A 23,631-nucleotide genomic window follows, 5' to 3' on the forward strand; every position below is an offset into this window, starting at 1 on the left:
GGGAGACATCGAACAAAACAAACAGTTACCACATATAGTATAACTAATACATAGTGGGAGACATCGAACAAAACAAACAGTAAATACATTTTACATAGTGGGAGACATCGAACATAAACAATCAGTTACAATGTAATACATATAGTATAGCTAATACATAATGGGAGACGTCAAACAAAACAGACAGTAAATACATAGAGAGAGACATCGAACAAAACAAACAGTAAATACATAGAGTAAAGCTAATATATAGTGAGAGACATCGAACAAAACAAACAGTAAATACATAGAGTAAAGCTAATACATAGTGGGAGACATCGAACAAAACAAACAATAAATACATAGAGTATAGCTAATACATATTGGGAGACATCGAACAAAACAAACAGTAGACACTTAGAGTATAGCTAATACATAGTGGGAGACGTCGAACAAAACAAATAGTAAATACATAGAGTATAGCTAATACATAGTGGGAGACATCGAACAAAACAAACAGTAAATACATAGTGGGAGACGTCGAACAAAACAATCAGTTACAATGTAATACATATAGTATAGCTAGTATATAGTGGGAGACATCGAACAAAACAAACAGTAAATACATAGTGAGAGACATCGAACAAAACAAAGGGTAAATACAAATAGTATAACTAATTACAATTACAAAAAGCTTTCAGTAACAGTTACCAAAGCTTTCCGTTACAAAAGTGTTCAGTAACAGCTACCATAGCTTTCCGTTACAAAAGCGTTCAGTAACAGTTACCAAAGCTTTCCGTTACAAAACCGTTCATTAACAGTTACCAAAGCTTTCCGTTACAAAACCGTTCAGTAACAGTTACCATAGCTTTTAGTAACAAAAACGTTCAGAAACAGTAACCATAGAGTGCCGTAACAAAAGTGTTCAGTAACAGTTATCTTAGCTTTCAGTAACAAAAGTGTTCAGAAACAGTAACCATAGAGTGCAATAACAAAAGTGTTCAGTAACAGTTCTCTTAGCTTTAAGTAACAAAAGCGTTCAGTAACAGTTATCATAGCTTTCAGTTACAAAAGCGTTCAGTAACAGTTATCATAGCTTTCAGTAACAAAAGCGTTCAGAAACAGTAACCATAGAGTGCCGTAACAAAAGTTTTCAGTAACAGTTATCTTAGCTTTCAGTAACAAAAGTGTTCAGAAACAGTAACCATAGAGTGCAATAACAAAAGTGTTCAGTAACAGTTCTCTTAGCTTTAAGTAACAAAAGCGTTCAGTAACAGTTATCATAGCTTTCAGTTACAAAAGCGTTCAGTAACAGTTATCATAGCTTTCAGTAACAAAAGCGTTCAGAAACAGTAACCATAGAGTGCCGTAACAAAAGTTTTCAGTAACAGTTATCTTAGCTTTCAGTAACAAAAGTGTTCAGAAACAGTAACCATAGAGTGCAATAACAAAAGTGTTCAGTAACAGTTATCTTAGCTTTAAGTAACAAAAGCGTTCAGTAACAGTTATCATAGCTTTCAGTTACAAACGCGTTCAGTAACAGTTATCATAGCTTTCATTTACAAAAGTGTTCAGTAACAGTTCTCTTAGCTTTCAGTAACAAAAGCGTTCAGTAACAGTTATCTTAGCTTTAAGTAACAAAAGCGTTCAGAAACAGTTATCTTAGCTTTAAGTAACAAAAGCGTTCAGTAACAGTTATCATAGCTTTCAGTTACAAAAGCGTTCAGTAACAGTTATTATAGCTTTCATTTACAAAAGTGTTCAGTAACAGTTCTCTGAGCTTTCAGTAACAAAAGCGTTCAGTAACAGTTATCTTAGCTTTCAGTAACAAAAGTGTTCAGTAACAGTTATCTTAGCTTTCATTTACAAAAGCGTTCAGTAACAGTTAACATAGCTTTCATTTACAAAAGTGTTCAGTAACAGCTATCATAGCTTTCATTTACAAAAGTGTTCAGTAACAGTTATCTTAGCTTTCATTTACAAAAGCGTTCAGTAACAGTTAACATAGCTTTCATTTACAAAAGTGTTCAGTAACAGCTATCATAGCTTTCATTTACAAAAGTGTTCAGTAACAGTTATCTTAGCTTTCAGTTACAAAAGCGTTCAGTAACAGTTATCATAGCTTTCATTTACAAAAGTGTTCAGTAACAGTTCTCTTAGCTTTCAGTAACAAACGTGTTCAGAAACAGTAACCATAGCTTTAAGTAACAAAAGTGTTCAGTAACAGTTATCATAGCTTTCATTTACAAAAGCGTTCAGTAACAGTTATCATAGCTTTCATTTACAAAAGTGTTCAGTAACAGTTATCTTAGCTTTCAGTAACAAACGTGTTCAGAAACAGTAACCATAGCTTTAAGTAACAAAAGTGTTCAGTAACAGTTACCATATCTTTCATTTACAAAAGCGTTCAGTAACAGTTATCATAGCTTTCATTTACAAAAGTGTTCAGTAATAGTTATCTTAGCTTTCAGTAACAAAAGCGTTCAGTAACAGTTATCATAGCTTTCAGTTACAAAAGTGTTCAGTAACAGTTATCTTAGTATTCAGTAACAAAAGCGTTCAGTAACAGTTATATTAGCTTTCAATAACAGTTGTCTTAGCTTTCAGTAACAAAAGCGTTCAGTAACAAAAGTGTTCAGTAACAGTTATCATAGCTTTCATTTACAAAAGTATTCAGTAAGAGTTATCCTAGCTTTCAGTAACAAAAGCGTTCAGTAACAGTAACCATAGCTTTCAGTAACAAAAGCGTTCAGTAACAAAAGTGTTCCGTAACATTTATCTTAGCTTTCAGTAACAAAAGTGTTCAGTAACAGTAACCATAGAGTGCGATAACAAAAGTGTTCAGTAACAGTTATCTTAGCTTTAAGTTACAAAAGTGTTCAGTAACAGTTATCATAGCTTTCAGTTACAAAAGCGTTCAGTAACAGTTATCATAGCTTTCATTTACAAAAGTGTTCAGTAACAGTTATCTTAGCTTTCAGTAACAAACGTGTTCAGAAACAGTAACCATAGCTTTAAGTAACAAAAGTGTTCAGTAACAGTTACCATATCTTTCATTTACAAAAGCGTTCAGTAACAGTTATCATAGCTTTCATTTACAAAAGTGTTCAGTAATAGTTATCTTAGCTTTCAGTAACAAAAGCGTTCAGTAACAGTTATCATAGCTTTCAGTTACAAAAGTGTTCAGTAACAGTTATCTTAGTATTCAGTAACAAAAGCGTTCAGTAACAGTTATATTAGCTTTCAATAACAGTTGTCTTAGCTTTCAGTAACAAAAGCGTTCAGTAACAGTTATCATAGCTTTCATTTACAAAAGTATTCAGTAAGAGTTATCCTAGCTTTCAGTAACAAAAGCGTTCAGTAACAGTAACCATAGCTTTCAGTAACAAAAGCGTTCAGTAACAAAAGTGTTCCGTAACATTTATCTTAGCTTTCAGTAACAAAAGCGTTCAATAACAGTAACCATAGCTTTCCGTTACAAACGTGTTCAGTAACAGTTACCATAGCTTTCCGTTACAAAAGCGTTCATTAACAGTTACCATAGCTTTCATTTACAAAAGCGTTCAGTAACAGTTATCTTAGCTTTCATTTACAAAAGCGTTCAGTAACAGTTACCATAGAGTGCCGTAACAAGTTGTCATAGCTTTTAGTGTATTTTACCATAGTGTTCAGTAACAGTTACCATAGAGTGCCGTAACAAGTTGGCATAGCTTTTAGTGTATTTTACCATAGCGTTTAGTAAGTATTACTAAATGTATACCCCTCTACTAAACTAAATGTATGACTGCTGGATAGTACTACCCAATCTGATTTAAACCAGATCTTTGGTTCCACTCCCGAACTCTACGTTTCAGTCAAAGGATCTTTGACTGGAACGTAGAGCATCGGGAGTGGAATCAAAGATCTGGTTTAAATCAGATTGGTACCTACCTAATTAATTAATACTTTTCCGATAAACGTTTTCGTTGTACCCATTTTTAAATAAATCACTAATGATATGAATGCGTAAAGGAATACTAGAATACTTGTTTTCATTAAAGGAGTCAATAAACCAAGGCAATGTATTGCATGCAATCTATAGTTCTTTTCCATCATGGCTACTACAATTTCAAACTAACTACAGTATAAAAACTGCTCAAAGGGACATAACTCTTTCCTATGTAGTTAGACACAAGACTTGTTTCCAGTAGGTGACACACAAAGCCTCAACGTTTTGGGAAGTAATCACATACAAAGTCTAGTGATTGTTGGTGACAGTGTATATAATATAGGGAATGGGATGCACAAAAGAACTGACATATATAGACAGCGTGGAAAACCTTTTGTCCGAGAGACTCCCATGGGTAAGTTAGTTAGAGACCAATTATCTCTGTTAAAACATTTAATTTGAGCAACTACAAATGTAAGTTATTTGTCTATTTAGTTTATTTGTAAGGCAAAGTTTGACTCATAGACAGTCATCATGAAAATCCCTACATTATTATTATCTATTTGCTAGACCAAGTTGTCTAGGAAGTTATATCCTTTGCTGTGTGTTATTCAATGATAAATATAATAGTGAGCTTAAGTGACCAAATTTTCTGTTTTATAAGAATGGTAGCTACACGTACGAAATGTATATAGGTGACTCACCAATATGTAACTAATCTACCTTTAATTCTGATTATATCAAAGCCAACTAGCATTAAGCCATACCCTCAACTTATACAAAAAAAAAGAGTCAAATATCACGAGTTACTTCCCTTACACCATTTATACTTTCATGTTAGGTTACCAGGTAAGAATTAACATCGCTATCTTAATTTTAGGCGATGCAGATTGTTACGGACTTGATCTAATTTCCTGTGGAGCAAACCGTCTCTACAAGCACAACGAATGATACGTGGTTAGACCACAGGGGCATCCTCAATATCCAGGGGTTACGCTCACTTTCCCTCTCTACACCCCTTGAATATGTCATAGCATAATTGAAGGCACAAATATAGTTGTCTCAGGTAAAAAAAACTGACCAATCGCTAGGCCGATACCTGTCTTTTGAAGATTTTGAAGACAACCGACTTCAAAGCCTGTCATTTTTTTCCGTTACGTGACCGCGAAATTCTTTTGATGGATGTGCATCAAAAGAATTTAAAGGATCGAACTAGTTTGAGCCTTCAGTTTTGCTATGACATATTCCAGGGGTGCAGAAAGCGAAAGTGAGCGTAACCCCTGGATATCGAGGATGGGGGTTACGCTCACTTTCACTCTCTACACCCCTGGAATATGACATAGCAAAATTGAAGGCACAAAGATAGCTGTCTGATTGGTCTCAGGTAAAAAAAAAACCTGACCAATCGCTAGGCCGATACCTGTCCTTTGAAGATTACATTTTTTACCGTTACATGACCGCGAGATATACCGCTATATATATAACCTATAAGTAATGCACGGAGCCGACAAGCTACTTGGAATATGTAACTATAGATCTAATTGCATGGTTCATAATATACACACTTAACTAATTAACTTATAATCAGCCAGTACTCTAAAAGTTTAGAATTGTCAACAGAGTGATTTAATGCACCTCACTGCCTGTTTCAACAGTAGTTTAGACCTGTTTGAATTTCCAATGTTTCGGTCCCTAGTCTCACCGATACGTAATACAGCTGTATGTCGCAGTGTAATTCATTTTTGACATACTGTATCTATTACTAAATTTTTAAGGTGCAGTCCCCTGTTTGTGATACGTTATACTTATTACATGATTTATTTATATAATCAATACACAAGAGGCCCATAGGGTGTGTACCACTCACTTAAAAATATACCCATGACTTACGTACGGTAACAGGGTTGGATCCTCAGTTGTTTCCATGTTGTAATGTTGTAGTCTTAAGCTGGGATAATTAAGATGATTAAAACTCCCAGGTGCTATACATTTGTAGATGTTCCCTATGCTTTTCCATTGTAGAATACAGTATTAGATAAATAATTATATATTTTCAGCTCCACCTAAAAAATCCCCTAGCAGGAAAATTCTTTTGTTGAAATTAGTTAATGCTAAATTAAATTACTTAATTAAGTTAGTTTGGTGATCTACTGGGAAAAGAAGGTGACTGGAATATCTGTAGGAAAGGTGTAGGGACTAAGTCAGCAGGTGTCGGAATCGACCTGGTAACAATTCTGGTAGCATACTTTCTCTGCATGCCTAGCAATTGTATGTATAAACAATTACACTACCATAATTGGCTGTAGGGCGAGAATCTCTACCGTATAGATATTATGAGCCAGCGGCTAAGCCGGAAGCAAGTACATACTTCATAGTTCTAGACTCCTGTCTTTTTTAACTCATGCCTTGACCAGCATTTATATATCTGCCAACAACAACACAAATCTCTGACGTAACGCAGAAACCGGAAGTTATCTTAAGCACTCAAACCTTAAAATTAAAGCGAATTGTCTTTAAATATAAACTTTATGTATTTCACAACAATCATAAAACAAGTTAGTGCAACTTATACTAATCATTTTTGTAAGCCCGGATGTTAGCACGCGGAGGGTTTAAATGTAGGAGGAAGTAACCCGAGAAAACCCACGTGGTCGGGCAGGTGACCCCAATACCTTTTCATGTTCGATCGGGGAATCGAAATCCGGTCGCATTGGCGAAAGGCGAGTGCGCTATCCACTGCACCACCCGACAACCGGTCTTTAGACAAAATATTTAAATGATGTTTATTTCATTTGGATTTTAAATAGATAATTCATATAAATTTAAGGCTATAGTACATTTATACATACACAGGTTGGGCAAATCAATTCAGCCCGAGTTTAAAAGGACGATTTTTTTTATCTCGCACAAATCCAACCACGCTGTATAATTAACAACTGCATGGAATGTGTTTGAACGACACTTCACACTATCAACAAGCTCATTTGATTTAAAAAATAAAGCTTATTATCCAATCTTATTTGGACTAGTAACTCTGTGTTATCGTATGAAGGCCAACTCGACTATTTTACATTTTCAAAAAAATAAACGTTCTTAAAAATCCATTTAAACATCGATTATTATTCATCTGTCGTGTCGAGTATTTGAAGAACTGGCAAAACCAGGTATTCGTATTGATCATTTATCAGTACATTCTTATGCAAATAACAGTCATTGCACGGCAGGAACCATTGACAGGCGTATTAGCCTTAGACAATCTTTCAAGCAATACCCTTTACTGTTTAATTTCAAAAGACGTATAAAGATTTGGAACAATGGATCGCGTGTTAGATTATATCTCCCCACACCGTAGTCAGTAGTTGGTGTGTACACAGTGTCGGGGTAAACCACTGCGACAAACCTCGATGGAAGAAACATGGATGTTAAACTCTAGATATACTGGTTAAAAGGCATACATATATAAAATGATCTACTGTTTCGACGACTTTCAGCTAAAGCATCTTTGTGATGTGATTGAGGCTGAGAGACGCGTCCGTGAAAGGCTTTACAACGAGTTAACATGGACAAACGCTTGGTCACCAGGGGGGATGACCAGGGGCCGGAGACCCAGGTCAGGGAAGAGTCAGAAGCAGACACTGAAAAAACGACCTTCATCTGCCAGGAAATACGATGAAAGGTACGAGTCAGACACGTCACGTGACGAAGGAACGCTCGTGAAAGATCGGCCAAGTTCCGCTCGACTTCCACGTGAGAAAATAAAAGAAGTTTCAAAGAGAAAGCCTAAATCGCACGCTTTAGAATATGGATCTGAAGCTTCATACGAAGAAAGTCTACGCCTCAAAAAACGACCTCAATCCGCGCGAGAGGCGCGTGAAAAGGTGAAGGAGGATGTGAGGAGAAAACCTAGAACACTCGCGTTCGAGATTGGGTCTGAGTCAAAATCTGTAGCTGTGAAATGGGGAACGGATCCTCGGAATCTCTCGGTGACTATGGGAGATGGGTATGGGAGAAAAGCACGCCAACAAAGAAAACCGGAACCGGAACATGACAGGTTTGTTATCAGTAACTTTGGTAAGGGGAGCTCATTCCAAGTAAATACAGGAAGAACCACAAAGGACCCTACTAACATAACAATTGACAATGTACGGAGGGGCACATCCGGTCCCAAAGAAACCCTTCGCGTGACGGGAGGGGGAACGAACGTCGTAATTCATAATCCAAAAAGAACGGGATTACCTAATAAAGGATCGAACACCATTCATGTGGCTAGTGGAGATACTGACGTCGTTGTTCACAAACCACAAAACGAGGACAGTGATTCTAGTCAAAGTAATATAATTCGAAAAGAGCGCAAACCAAAGAAGTCACAAAAAAGGATCAAGGATACAAGTAGAAATGCTTTTGAGAATAACAATGCTATTACATTTTCTGAGGAAACAGGCACCCAGACGGCCTGGATGGATACAGATCCAGACCCAGCGCCTACTTCCGGTTCTTGTCCGCCGTCCCGGCGTATCAAGTTCATGGGCGAGGACCGAACGCACCGGGAGTATAAGACCGCCTTCATCGACGACCAAAAGCTCGTTCGGCCAATGACAGACGATGATATCCCACTCGTGGTTGAAGTCGTTCAACCGGATGAAGACGACGAGGAATATGTGGATGAAAAATCCGTGCAAGAAAATGACCGTCGACCGGAAGTGATACACTATATAGACAAAACAGTACCTGCTCGCGCCATAGAACCGTTCGAGCCAGTATTTGTTATGCCACATCCGGCATGGGAGGTAAGTCTAGTATTTCCTAAATAAACTGGTTTCCGATAAGTGGCGCCCATAATATACAAATGCGTAAAAATGTTGGTTTCAACCTTTTCACCTTTTACCGATTTTAGATACAATGTATAAGAACTGTACTAAGAGGTAATTTAAGATAAAATGTTATTTTCCTTGCCTTATCTTTATAAGAAATATAATCTGAAGCTATAGTCATCATTTGTTTAATGTTTATGTTTATTCATAGATTAAATTTCCCATGATTGAATATGTAAATGTTATTTTTAAACACAAAGGAAGTCTGTAACTATATCTACAACCTATGATCAGAATGGTTAAGTAAAGTATTAAGTATATGTTTAGGATATTATTTTTCATTGAACTTAAATATATATAAATCACCACCCTCTCAGAATCCTAAAGAATTGTGAGATACGTGACGGATTTGTTTCTGTAACCATGTTTCAACTACATGATCTTACAAAAATGTGACAACCTGTTATTGCAGCCGGAATCCCGAGACAAACGCCCCCACACCCCAGGGAGAGTAAAATCCCGGCCTCCCCTTCCCCCGCGCCAGTACCGCCCCCTAGATGTGTATGACCGCAGGAGTGCCGATACCAACGACCGTTTCCTTGTTGTCAAGACTCGAGCCCCGCCCCGGAAACCACCACGCCCAACAATCAACTACCACCAACATGATGACGCAGTTTTTTCCGTGTACTGAAGACTATTTAAATGGACACTGAAATCAAATTGGATGATTGACATAGGTTCAATGATACAAACATGTTAAGTGGTTTACTACAGGTTCTCACAGTTTCTGAAGATAAACACGATTTAAGTTGTACCAAAATTTTAGTTTTTTATCTAGAATATTTCTTATTATGGTGTAGGGAAGTTGAACCATGTTTTGTCCTCTACTGATGCAGCAATGAAACCTGTCTTATTTGACATCCTGTGGAACACATCACATTGGTCAGATTAGACAGGAACTGTGAATGCACATGTTGTATTTGACAATTTTCATAAGAATGAAAGGCTGACATATTTTTGTTGGATTATTACATTTAAGACTCTGTAAATTTCAATTCAATTTTTCTCTATGTTAAGGGGGTAAACGCACAAACGTTGGTTTCAGGATCGGCGAAGACTCGGTGACCGTCGCCACTTTCGGAAACGTCGTAAACGAGTTTCTCGTTGACGGAAAATGCCGACAGATTCCGTTTGGAGAACAAGATGAATTCCACACAATCTAAGTATATCAAAAGCTAGTTCATAATGAAAACAAAGTTTAGAAATGTACCGTTACATGTAGTTATTGAACTGAGGCGAAGCGTTGACCACTTTTACACTGTGTATGATATAACAGACTATTACATTTCATCATACTGTATACAGCTTTCTATTATAAGCAAATGAATGCAAGTCCGTGGTAGGAAACCTTAATTAACTGTGGTGTTGGGTACTCTACAAATGTACTGAGACAAGAGACACCCTATTATAGCCTATATTTAAGGGCTGTACATGGGTTTCCTCTGATTTCCGGAACTAGTTTATATTACCGTTATTTTTTCCAGTATCATAGAGGTTCTGAAGTTTCCATAATTACAATCAATAAAATAAAATTAAAATGTAAAGTGTCAAAAAAGAAATGAGAAGTAGCTGTATTTTTCTTACATCTATCATCTTTCTTCCTTAATATCTGGCTCATTCGATTTTCAGGAAAGGTACAATGAAGGGTTTTTGATGTGTATATTGAATATTCACATCCAGCGAAGGTTAAAACTGAGAAACCCTTTAAAATTGAAAATAGACCCGTCCTATATAAGACAATGCTACTTAGCTTACAGATCGGCAGGGAAGGGGTTTGAAACGTGCCAAAACGCAATAATACTTTCACCCGAATGTATATATAATATTAACCGTATTTGTGATTTATTTGGATATTATCATTTTCAAGGAAAACAATATCATCTAAAATACTTATTAGGTTTTTCTCCTTTGAAATAATGTTATTAAATGTGTAACTTGTATTTATTCAAGAAATGTCATACTCGGAGTAATTGTGTTATTATCATTATGGTACAGTAGACTGTTGTTCTAAGACAGGGACAACACTGGGTTGAAGTTGTAAAGCATCATCGCCCGAGGAAAGTGACGTCACCGAATCGGTAAATTCCGCTAGTGATCGGTACTTTCCGATGTTTGTGAAAAGAACGTGTGATTGGAATCTATATAACCAAAATTCGGGAAATGTGTTGCTAAGGACGCATGCCATTTTCAATATAAATATTTTGTGCCTTTAGTAAATTAACGAAGTCTAAAAGTAGATCCAATGCAGATATTAAAGGCTCCTATAAGTGTGCCGCAACTCTTTTAGAAAGATTATAAATGTTACATAGCATACATCCTTAATCAGACATTTTATTATTTTTTATTATGATACCAGGAAAACAGTTGAAACCTGACATACAACTTTTCTCCCACAAAGAGTGTTAATAAATGGGACGTTGCAAAGAATTGTATTTGCTTGATAAGAATTATATTGGGTCACATGACAGGGGTTTTGACACTCTATTGAGTGTATTTGTTCAGTTCTATTCTCGGCACGTTCGTTTCATTTCATCCAAACGAAGTGAGCCAACTCACAGGGACCGGAGAATTTGTTACAGCTATATTTTGACCTAAGCTACATTCTCAGGTCCCTGTGAACCAACTCTATTACAGTAAAAAAAGAATGCAAAGTAATTCTGGGTAATTGATTTAGCCTTGAGGAGAATTGGTTAAGTCGTGTAGGTAAACAACAGTGTGCCGAATCACTCGGCAGACGACCCACCTGGTTAATCAATGATGTTGATAAAGTACACTTGGATAGATAAATAAAAGCGATTCGTTCTTTTAATTGGTATCATTATTTTGCAAACAGTTTCATTGGCAAATAAAATATTGTCATTTGAGTATAGTTCTATAGCTCTATAATGATAGCTCTAATGGTTGCTAGTTAATGTCGACAATAACATTGTCAGGAACTATTGATGTATTCGTGATTAGAACTCAATGCCAAACAGTTACTGCGAGTGTAAACCAAGACTCAAACGCTAACTAATTCGTGTTAAGGATCCCGCAGCACTGCCAAAAACCGTAACAAGCTTAAGCTTTAGGAAACGGGTTTTTTCCTTAATCATTTCTGAAAAGAAAAACAGGAGAGAAAAAAATAGCAATCGAGTTTGGTCAAGTGTCAGAAAGGGACGCGAAGATACATGTAGGCATAATGTGGCCCTTCTTTTCGCTCCCCAACGAGTGGTGGTGTATAATCTAACCCGAGCTAGTTAAGTTTACCGAGTGTCTTTCACAATTGTAAGTATGATAATATATACCATCACGAGTCTGGGGACCCTTTTCTCCATAATGATCAGATAGTACACCTATAGAGCACCATCTGTCTCTCACGGAAATACATTATTCCTGTTCCCTATGGGGAAGCAACGATGACCTCAAAATGAAAGATGGCGTCGCAAATAATTGTTACTTGACGTCATAGTTCGAAGATTGACCAATGAAATCACGTCCACGATGTTACCCACTAGTGGGTTACCAAACAATGGTTAACCAACTCCTAGCAGGTGTATCCAATGAGTTGGGATTAAAGAAACCCATAGTGGTTGTAGAAGAAATGTACTTATGCAATCATTTATTAATGTACGTAATCCTATATACAAAGATGTTGATTTGATTTTTGTAATAAATATATTATGTAACAATGGAATTGTCATCGCTTTGCTTTTTTAATACATTGAGTGAGGAAAATTATAGCAAAAATTGAAGTCATTGAGCTGACGGGGTTTTTTTCCTCGTGGAAACGACGAACCTCAATCCTACAGGTACCCCAATCAACAATCGCCATTTATAAACATACAGTGGTCCCTTTTTGCCACAAACACACAGGGATAATCACATGAAGTTTAGCTCTCGGTATACTAGCAACACAATGTGTGGTATATGTGTTAATCAATAACAATCGAAAAACTTCAGCACTGAAATGATTTATGGACATTGTTCAAATGGAAATATGCATGTGCCGTCTCTGGGGGCCAATATTACTTCACACGTCATTCAACAAGGGAGTAATTTAAAATCTATATTCTTGTTTACTGAAACACACTACAAAAACTATCACCAAAATCAATATGAACGATCAGTGGAATTGAGTGGCACCCGTGATGAATGGTAGATGGCATTTACCAGTCACGTGCAGGTACGGTCACGTGATAACAAGATACACGTCAGATAAGCCAACTACACATGGTTACACCGAGCTTGCGAATGTTTACAATGACGAATTAGTGTTGCTTCAAATATCATGACAGAAAATATGAATTCCGGTTAATGTTTTAAAAGATTGTACCCTCGTAAGGTCAGAACTCTTCAAGTTGGAACTCTATGAAGTATACCATGAAAATAGAGAAAGATGTTTCATCAGAGTTTGTTAAGTCAGACCTTGAATATTGGAAATGGAAAAGAGTCGCCTCCTTCTGGCGTTTACACTTTGATAGCTCCCATTGTGACGTCAAAATATCCCTGAGAAATGCAGTAATTTTCTCTGAACGAATTTTCATACGTTCCATCTTGTTTAATGTTGATATGAATATCATAATTTCATATCAAATATAACCAACAAATTCATTTTGCTGACTATGTGGTTATATCGACTCAAACAGTGATATAGACCCGAATTCATCTCGGTTAATATACTTTCACAGGTTCATATAACCACATATTCACCTCAATAAAAGACCATAATTGACATTATCTCAAAGTGACTACGGCGTCTTTGGCAAATCGAGTCAAGGAAATGCGAACTTTATTTAATATAAGACAGCATATTTTATGAGATGAGATATATATATGTGTATATATGGGGTAATAACCTTATGAAACATCAGTGTTTTAATCTGATCGACCCGCTGACATGCTCTTTCAAAATAATATAGTGGTAGGGATACACTGCTTTAAAATCATGACTGACATGTACATGTATATATATGTATATGTATGTATCTGCATAGAACTGTACTGTGCTACATCTGTACGCTAGCATGATATGGGGAGTGGAAGAGGGGTAGATGAGTTTAAAAACTCCCTAGATAAGACGATATGTCGGTATGTTAAGGACAAATACACAATATGTGCCTTCAACGATACAGTTAAGTCGTTTCGTCGCACCGGATCGTGACGGAAGCATTGTTTTACAGCGCTTAAAGCCCCAACACCCGTGTACATTGTATATAAGTGGGCCTATCGTTAACGGTTTATATTACCAAACCGTCTTGACTTCCCTGATAAGGTTCCAATAAAAAAGATTACAATTGTTTGCGTTAGATTTCTTACCAGGGGAAATAAGTCCCCCGAATTACATGTACGCACGTACCAACAGCGATATCATTTATGGAAAAAATATATGTATATAACAGGATTTCAAGCACCACGAAAAATTGATTTTCCGTCGTCGTAGTGTTGGTGGCGTTGGAGGTGGCTTTATGTATTTTTATAATGGGACTCAAAGAGATATTTCAATGTAAGGTAGATTGTTTACCTGTGTATAAGTAGTAGAGGGTTATTATTCAATTACGGTAGAGGTGAAGGGTACAGGCAGGTGCTCGTATCGTAATAACCGTTGCAGTGTAAGAGACATTTACAGGTTCTCCATGCTACATGCCATATGAGTCATTAGTGGAATACATTACACACGTGTGTCTGGTTAACATTTTTGTAAAGACTCCTATATAGGTGGTTTAAAATCCCGGGAACGATATAGTATCCTTGAGCAACGAGACATTATATCTGGACGATAGGTGTGATATATATGCACACCTGGATATTTTACCTGGTCGCTTTCAGGTGAATGTATAAAGGTTTTCAACGCCAGTCCGTAAAGATAACTACTACACGGGACGGGGTATCGGATGTATATGTCATAAGGGACGTCCCCTTTCTAGAAACAACATGGCGCAAGGAAACAGTTCGTCTAAACAAATTGTGGTGACAAATCGGCGAAAGAATCCCTCTCAACAGGCCGAATTAGAGGCAATAACATCACCGCGACAAACACTTGGTAAGAAACCACACCCCTCTCGATTCGAAGGAGGCGTGCAGATTTCGTTGGAAACGTCGGAAACGCTGATATCTGCTAAGAAATCTAGCAAGAAAAAATCCAAAAATTCTAAGAAAGGTGAAAATTCCAAAGCAAAGGATAGAGAGACATTAAAGAATGTGAAAGATTCCAGTGCAAATGAAAATGTTATTCCGAAGGATAAATTTAGTAGTCCGGTTAAACTTATTCCTAGACCTGGATCCGAGGATAGCGTTAGTTCGTCGATGAGACAGGAAAGGGAACGATTGTCTTCCCGGAAAGAAAGTTCGTTCTCCACCTACATTGAGATTACCCATAATGCATCTCAGGACCTTATAGTGGTAGAAAACGCCGATTCGGATTGGTCTGACTCTGTTGAGCTTATTCCGGAAGTTGAAAATGTGGAACCCCTAAAAACTGCAAAACCGGAAGTTGATAAATTAACTGGAGAAAATGAAGCAAAACCAAGGACGAAAAAAAGGCGCGATGAAAAGGGACGACTAAGGTCAAACTCTGCCAATGACAAGGACGAGCTTGAGGATCGAGCGAAACACGTGATTTTGATAGATTTGGAGACGATTACACAGGAAGTGCATGCTGAACCGATTTATGTCCCTTACGACATATGGGAGGTTTGTCAAACTTCTAAACTATGCATGTGTTAATAGCACTTAACAGGTTAACCCATATAATAGGGGGGTTTACCGTAAACTGTGAACTCGGTCTTATGCAGTGGCAGGTGTCAATCTCTACCTAGAGTTGCCGTTCCTGACACTCACTGTGTTAGCGAGTGTCAGGAACGACAACTCTGGGTAAAGATTGTGGCAAGTGCAGTTGCCCGGTCATTTTTTTAAAACACCTATTATTTTATGAGAGGCATAAAATGTTTCCACTATTCCTCCCTTCCTGTCCTATCCTTGCTCAAGATATATAATTTATTTTGATCGAACTTTATACAAATGTCAAGTGTGAGAGTAGTTCAAATGAGTTCGTATTTCAGGGGTTCAAGGTCAAGGACACATTAACTATTCATATATATATTTTTCAACCAATTCAGTGACTGGATTCTAGCAACTTCATTTCTTAAGAGAGTTTGATCAAAACTTAAGCTAAGGTAAAGTAGTATACCTCCAATGAGTGTGTAATTTGTTTAAGTAACCCCAGTGCTAGCTATTATATGCAAACATTATTTATTTATTTATTAATTAATTAACTTCATTATTAGCATTTTTTTCAGAATTTTCATTAATTCACAGGACTTTACAAAAATCGTACGTTTATCTCTTCCTTAGCCCAAACGACGCACGCGCAAGAAGGGCAAGCAGACGATGGTGCGCGTGGGGGGAGGCTTCATGGACTTGCCATACTATCTCCACTACCACGTGCCAATAAAGGTCTACCAGCTTAAACCGTACGCCCAGCTCTTCAACAAACATATGCTCATGATCAAGTCTAAACGGCCGGAATCGGCCACAGACCACAAACAATATGACCGGCCGAGCTGGACAACCATGAACAAAGGTTTCAAAGCCTTTGCACGTATATGAAACATCTGAGGGACCACGAACAGATTCCTAAAATTGACGATTGCTACCGAACATTTACGAATCTAAATCGGAAATAGACGATTGAGATTCAACATTTCCAAACAAAGATGGTGGCAGAAAGTCCCGTACATGGAAGATATATTCAAAGTGTTACTTCATACAGAAAATATAGAGATGTGTTAAATAATTGATTTAAGATGGGAGAAAATCAATATCTGTGAAAGAAATTGCCTCTAATGTACTGTGATACCTATAAGAAATGTGTCATACATGATATTTGTCTATATATTTGTTCTGTGGTAACATAGGCTTTGTTTAAGGAGATGAGATTGGAAACCACAGGGGCCAAACACATCGTTGTATTGGTCTTAAAAGCAGCATCATCCATATTCTCAAATAACGTTTTTCATTGATAGCATGTGTCTAGCCCCTGTGATATCAGTACTGCCGAGGTTGTTACCGTAATTCCTCGGTATGATATATTACGTATGCTATTGCGTGTTAATTTGTGTGTTAGTGTACGGAAACCGTATAGCTCAACGGCCCGATATGTATTACTTCAAAAATCAAAAAAGAAATCTATCGGACTTTTTAAAGCTACGATTTCTGCAGCTAGTGTGTTGTGCGAACGCGACTGGACATACTGTCATATTTTTTTTAATTAATAGCCTTTATTTACCATGATTCATATTGACATTGGATTTCAGTATCAATATATGTAACACCTTATAAATATGTCTTTAATTAATTGATTAATCAGTTAAAAATCAACATTATATTTTTAAATATTTTATGTATTTTTTGGTGTAGAACTCTTTTGTGGAGATTTATGTCATTGTCACGTAGCATATTCCCTTAATAGTCGCCGTTATAGAACTCGACCTCCGGACTTGTTCGGCACACTGCTATCCGAGTCGCTAGTTCACCAACCTTACACATTTATTAAAGATACTATTTTTCAAGCGTCCCGTAGTACAGACTTGTTTGTGAGAGTAAGGTTAAGACTAAGAAATTGAGCGTCTGTGAAACAGAGATATACTGTAAATGTAGATATTTTAGCGGTATTCTCATTTTAGCTCTTTTCGCACTTGAATTATTGCTCCAAATCATGAATGCGCCAAATAAAGTTTTTGCATGATGTTCTCGATAAAATATTTTTGGGATGCGCCAATACATCAACGCGCTAATCTATTAAAAATCTATAATGCGCTAAAATCAGAGAACGCTAAAATAACTGATTATGTTGTTTTGGGGTATTTTTACGAAGACGAACCGAAGATTACAAGTAGCCTTACAAGTATTTTACCGGAAATAACAAGCGGCCCACCAACACGGTAAAAACAGTTTTCATTTGTATTGTATGTCATGCTAAAAATTTATTAAATATAACATGTATGCTATATTATATAGTGTAAATTTTATAAATCATACATATATAAAGTTTTGTCATCACAATTATGATATTAAAAGTTTCATCCAGTGTATGTGTCATACATTAAGTTGTTATTACAGATATCTATGTATCATGACAGGGGCTACACATATCCTACTTATTCAATTAAACGTTATTTATTTTAAAATAATTATGAAATATTTTTTATCAAATGGAGGACAACACCAAACTCGTCTTTTCAGAAAAGAAAATCCACGAGAACGATGTAAAAAACCTATAATACAAAGTCATTATAACATAGCATATCTTAAATATGATTTTTTCGTTATATTCACGGCCTTGTTCGTCCGGTACCATCCTTCACACACTAACTCCGTGTTTACAGTGATGGTCGTGGGCAAAGGGGGAATAACTCTTTGCCTGGACCATGCAGATAGTTCTTTAAATTGCATTGGTGACTCTTAGTATATCATCCGAGGTATCACACAGCTTGATTACAAGACATGTTCCGCGTGGACCCTATTCACCAAATGTACAGTGTAACATGCCGTTACATATATGGGTGAATTGTGACGCACACTAAAACATTGCTACAGTGACCTACAGTTTCACATCACAGTGGAAATAAATGAAATGAATGAGGGATGTAGATTTTTTTATACACCACTGAAACTAGGTATCGATGACTGATATAAACATCAAATACGATTCGACTTTCGACATTTTACACACTTTTAACCAAAATAAATAGGTCATTTTATATCACTCGGTTATCGTCACATCTCTTTTATCAATAGCTTACATTATGGATCGAAATATGCCTCAAAGGGAAAAGTATTAATGAGAGGGCCGCAGTGGCCAAGTGGTTAAGGCATCTGACCGTCTACGACTACTAGTCCTCCGCCATTTGGTCACAGGTTTGACGTGAATCGCCGATAAAGACGCAGGTCGGTGGTTGCTGTAACTGGACATAAGCAAGTCTAGAAATGTATACATTGTACCTGTGTTAAATGATTTACATGTTATAATCATATATGTATACATTGTAGATGAGATGGAGGCGATTTAAATATCGTATATCTGTATTGTAGATCGATAGGTGTGATGGGGAGATAACCCCCTACGATACAAGTACACATGCGAAGCTTTACTGTACGAGCAAAATTTAAATACTGTGATATTCTAACCGGAACGAAACCGATATTAGTCAATATACGTAAAACGTGTTATGTGTGGAGCCTTGTCAGCTTCATATGTCGTAAACTTTAGTTGAAAAATCAACCGGACAGGTATTTTTGATACTTAACGTCTCGTAAATTCAGGTAAAAATATACAATGCACAGATAGTTTTAATCTCCTTCACATCATATAGTCATCGGTCACCGTACATATTGAGTTTACATTCTGAAATTTGACATTTTAAAATAACGTTAAAATGAATTTTTGTTTATGATGTTTTCCAACAAAGCTAATTCGGTAAGATATGACAGATTAACATACAGGATTCCAAAAAATTAAATGCAATGCCTTGCATGCATATGGTTTTGAAGATTTATCTTTAACCTTTAATGAGAACACGGGGCTATTAAGTATATGAATACTGTCAAAAATCTTCACCAACATTACTGCTATGCAAGAACTTTTCTTTTGGCGGTAGCAAATACAGTAATTATTAACCTTATTTACTAATAGAAATTTCGAGGATGGGTCCTTTTAGATTAACTGATACCATATCTATGAATTGTTCAACTCGGAGTTTGTTTTTAAGTCGACTTGTGACCAGTAATACTTATACATAGAAGATGAAGCAACAAAAAGAAAACGTTTTGTCAGTGTAAACCATCTCTCGATGGTCAATGTATTTTGTAATCGTAAACACCTGTAAATTGGGTTCCCATTTCGATGTTATGCAGGTAAAGCGTAGAATGGCAGTGTAAAAGTCCTTAGTTCTTCCCCTGCATTCGGGGTTTCTTTAATAAATCTATTAAACCATCGTTATATGTGATTGTATGGAATATTTAAATTGACTTTTCTTAAAAGTGGAAAGAGCAATAATATATATCAACTTGCTGGTACTTTTTACCGTAAATACGAAACTTTTTTTCATATTAGCGATACTTCTTTTAAAATTTAAACTTCAATATAGAACTAATCTTTGGTATCAAATCAGTCATGGGATTTAATGTAAAATCGCAATACGGCCTGAGAAAGACTGAGATCCCGATTACGTACCGCTGATAGCATGTATTGTCTGTGGAAAATGAATCCACTGAAGCGACAAACCAGGGTCCCACGTTCAACGGCCCGGGGCCGATAACAATGGAGCTGTGACCAGGACAAATCGCACGAGGCGAAGCGACGTCATAGGGCACAATGGAGGTCTCCAATATCTTGAAACAATGACGGTGAATTCGATCTCCGGATATCTCCATACAGGTGACGATAGACTCCAATTTGGCAGGGAAATGTCGTCTGTCACATATCTCAAGGTATTTCTTACATAGAAAGGCTTGACTTAAAACAGATCGGAAAATGGCATCCTAACACACAGCATAGATTCTTTCTGTGTGGTACTATCAAAATCGCAATTAAGAATTGCTTAGTGTTAAAAGAATTCCGGTTTGCCTTTTTTTCGACTTACATTAGAAGATTCGAGTTTGTGGATTTGGGTTGTGATTAAGACCTGACTTGTGTAGATGAATGATTGATGAAGGAATTAAGATAGCACATCTTGATATAATAACAGGACGACAGGATGGACACTCGTCTGACATCCAAGTCATTTTGTTGATTCGCTGAGTGCTGGAGTACTCGTGTGTTTCATATTTACAAATCGGACCGTAACAACTTAAAGTGTGAACGAATTAATCAATCGAAAATGGAGCTGTATACCATAGTGTTCAAGTTGATCTATTACATAATATATAAGGACGTGTCTAGGATATCAGAATCCCGTCGTCTAAACTGGACAACCTGACAATTTACCATCGGAATTCATCCAGAAATATTGACGCTTTAATCCCTCGTGTTTTGAACGAGGACGGTAGTTCCCGAGATTGAGACGAAGCGACTCTTTAGTGCCGTTATACATATTAAGTGGTAGATCGCGTATCTTCTGTAAATCGCGGCACTGATGACCGTGAACTATGACGGTATAATCCGTGAGAATAATCAGATGGAATATTATACATATGTATACATTTATATTGATTTTTGGTTAACGGTCGCGTATATTTTTATCCAGGTATACGTTTAAACTGGAATAATGTATCAGTGTGAAAATTCATAAGGCAGAAATGTTCCAAAGATCTCTGCCTGTTCCACGTATCTCGAAAATTTCAGTGTGAAACAAATATTTAATGTGAAAGAAATCCTGACGATTAATCCGAAATGGCGAGTGAGTTTTTTGCAAGGAAGTTAAACCTGGAGCTGGCCTTGAACCCGCTGTTCCATGGTCCGCACGAGGAGCTTATGGAGGAAACACCCCCGGAAAAGGAGGTCAAGGCCCCGAAAAGAAGAGAACATACACATAGTGCTTCGCGAATTCATGGCGGCCATAACACCGGAAGTCAATCAAAATTCACCACCGGAAGTCATATAAACAGTTTTGAGTTTAAAAATCGCAATCCGAAAGGTGTATATGACTTTCTTAAAGTTAAAATGGACCGTGAGATTGCTAGAACTAAAACGACTAAAATTCGAAAATTCTCTGGCAAAATAAAAAAGGTGGATGAGACAGAATCCGGAAATAGTGATAAAACAGAAAGGGTAGAAGTAATTGTCGAAGTGGAAGCGGATACGAAAAATACGGAAAGAACTAGTGATACATCGGAACCTAACAGCTATCAACAGACAGTAAAATGTGTGGTTCCAAAAACCGGAAGTGAAAAGACAGGCATGGTACCGGAAATACTACATTATTCGGACGATTTTTCAGAGGGTCCTTTGGAGGTGTATGAGCCGGTATTCGTGAGGTTTCCGGTGTGGAAGGTATAAACATGTGTTTTGAAAATGTTTCGTCTTAAAAATTCATGAATCACAGAATGTTGAATTATTAATATGAAATACTGAGTACAATCTGGCGTTTGGCTTACAGCACTCGTTTTATGGAACGGTCATTTTCACATTCTGCTAGTAAAGACTGACCGTTTATTAGGTACAGAATGTACATCGTCATATGTATGCCTAAAATGTCACGCTAAAGTTTTTAACAAATCATTTTATTTATTTTATATTGCAGCCAGCCAAACTCAACCACAGCTAAAGGAAATGAGAAACCTACTCTCGCAGTGTCCAGTACTGGGCGACATGTTGGATCATAGCTAAAGGAATTTACGGAGAGCGTTCGGGCAGTTTCAAGACATTAAGCATGATCTCGGAGAAAAATAATAATCTATGAAAATTAAGTAAATACAGTCTAGATTATTTCCTTCTTGATTAGAAGCCACAATATTGAAAGATGATTGATGTTTCCCATTAGCGCGAATGTTTCTCATTATAATGTATGTTTCCTATAAGAGCGTATGTTTCCCATTAGAGTTCGTATTTCCCATTTGAGCGCATGTTTTCTGTTTGTGTGTGTTTCCCGTTAGAGTGATGTTTCCCATAAACGCGATTGGTTCCCATTAAAGTGTACGTTTCCTATTAGACTGTACATTTCCCGTTAGTTATGTTTCCCATTTGAGTGTATGTTTCTTGTTAATTCATGTTTCCCGTTAGTGTAGGGTTCCTATTAGAATGAATGTTTTCCCGTCTTTATGTTTCCCATTAGGGTGTATGTTTCCCACTAGGGTGTATGTTTCCCATTAGGGTGTATGTTTCCCATTAGGTTTATGTTTCCCATTAGGGTGTATGTTTCCCATTAGGTTGTATGTTTTTTATTAGTTATTGATACTTATATTTATTNTTTTCCTCTTAGCGTATGTTTCCTATTAGAGTGAATGTTTCCCGTTAGTTATGTTTCCCATTAGAGTGTATTTTTCTTATTAGTTAATGTTTCCCGAAAGTTTAAGTTTTCGATTAGAATGAATGTGTCCCGTATAGGTGCATATTTTTTTCTAGCACAGTACATATAAGTTTGTTTCCCATTGGAATGTATGTTTCAATGTGCCGTTTAAAGCGGTGTTTATTTATCCATGGGATTGATTTAAAAACTGATTCGTTTACGTTGATGAATGCTATATTAGATATTGCTAGACTGATCCAGCTGTCATTGCCGGGGAATGTTTTTGTTTTGTTTTGCTCCAGTGTTACGTTGAGACTGTGTTTCATTGATACCTATATTTTGGTTATAATTTCCATTGTGACGGTCGACTGTCTCATTTTGTACGATCGTGGTGCTTTGTTAGGTCTTTGTTAATATATATGAGAGGAGACAGTACGGTGACGATCAACCATACTGTGGCCCGAATCGAATGAGTTTTGTACAATGTTAATTAAAAACGGAATATAACGAAGCAGTGATTAATAATATGAGCGGACGTCTGTTTCAAAATTTTGCGCAGAATTATCCTTGGATACCCATTTTTATGAAAAAAAGGTCGATATACCTATTTATTTATGAATTTTTGTTAAATACTGTCCTCATGAATCATTTAACGATAAATCTAGCATTTTTCATACATGGCCATTCAGATCACTATACATGGTGTGCCGTCGTCTTTTGATCTTAGTACGATTACCGAGTCAGATTGATGGATAACTGTTCTGGTATACGTGTATACATATCTGGAGATGATGCGGTCACAGTGATTAAAAATATTTCAAAAGAGAGGGACAATGATTAAACATTCACGTGTCTATACCATAGTTTACTGTTTACTTATTATGACCATTTGATTGTATCCTTAACATAATTCTATATCACTGAAATTTAC

At 36.7% G+C, this 23,631-nt stretch overlaps 3 protein-coding genes across 3 annotated transcripts; all 3 read left to right on the forward strand.

The window, feature by feature from the left end:
* Window positions 1-7,124: 7,124 nt before the first annotated feature.
* On the forward strand, window positions 7,125-12,446 carry LOC110452338. Its single transcript, XM_021500788.1, has 2 exons — window positions 7,125-8,694; window positions 9,191-12,446. The coding sequence occupies exons 1-2, from the start codon at window positions 7,372-7,374 to the stop codon at window positions 9,407-9,409; spliced, it is 1,542 nt and encodes a 513-aa protein (XP_021356463.1). The 5' UTR covers window positions 7,125-7,371; the 3' UTR covers window positions 9,410-12,446.
* A 1,681-nt stretch (window positions 12,447-14,127) lies between these two features.
* On the forward strand, window positions 14,128-18,014 carry LOC110452355. The gene is made up of 2 exons (XM_021500827.1): window positions 14,128-15,447; window positions 16,108-18,014. The coding sequence occupies exons 1-2, from the start codon at window positions 14,689-14,691 to the stop codon at window positions 16,360-16,362; spliced, it is 1,014 nt and encodes a 337-aa protein (XP_021356502.1). The 5' UTR covers window positions 14,128-14,688; the 3' UTR covers window positions 16,363-18,014.
* Window positions 18,015-20,198: 2,184 nt separating this feature from the next.
* Window positions 20,199-22,626, forward strand: LOC110452336. The gene is made up of 2 exons (XM_021500787.1): window positions 20,199-21,745; window positions 21,996-22,626. Exons 1-2 carry the CDS (start codon window positions 21,146-21,148, stop codon window positions 22,017-22,019), a joined length of 624 nt encoding a protein of 207 aa, XP_021356462.1. The 5' UTR covers window positions 20,199-21,145; the 3' UTR covers window positions 22,020-22,626.
* Window positions 22,627-23,631: the final 1,005 nt, after the last annotated feature.

Source organism: Mizuhopecten yessoensis, unplaced genomic scaffold (assembly GCF_002113885.1).
Source record: "Mizuhopecten yessoensis strain PY_sf001 unplaced genomic scaffold, ASM211388v2 scaffold6625, whole genome shotgun sequence".
In the NCBI taxonomy this organism is placed as follows: domain Eukaryota; kingdom Metazoa; phylum Mollusca; class Bivalvia; order Pectinida; family Pectinidae; genus Mizuhopecten; species Mizuhopecten yessoensis.

Bases quoted from the DNA above. Each gene is read 5' to 3' on its own strand.
- LOC110452338 (XM_021500788.1), top strand. From the start codon at position 7,372: ATGATCTACTGTTTCGACGACTTTCAGCTAAAGCATCTTTGTGATGTG. The intron at 8,695-9,190 runs GTAAGTCTAGTA...CTGTTATTGCAG, and splicing joins TGCCACATCCGGCATGGGAG to CCGGAATCCCGAGACAAACG.
- LOC110452355 (XM_021500827.1), top strand. From the start codon at position 14,689: ATGGCGCAAGGAAACAGTTCGTCTAAACAAATTGTGGTGACAAATCGG. The intron at 15,448-16,107 runs GTTTGTCAAACT...TCTCTTCCTTAG, and splicing joins TCCCTTACGACATATGGGAG to CCCAAACGACGCACGCGCAA.
- LOC110452336 (XM_021500787.1), top strand. From the start codon at position 21,146: ATGGCGAGTGAGTTTTTTGCAAGGAAGTTAAACCTGGAGCTGGCCTTG. The intron at 21,746-21,995 runs GTATAAACATGT...TTTATATTGCAG, and splicing joins TGAGGTTTCCGGTGTGGAAG to CCAGCCAAACTCAACCACAG.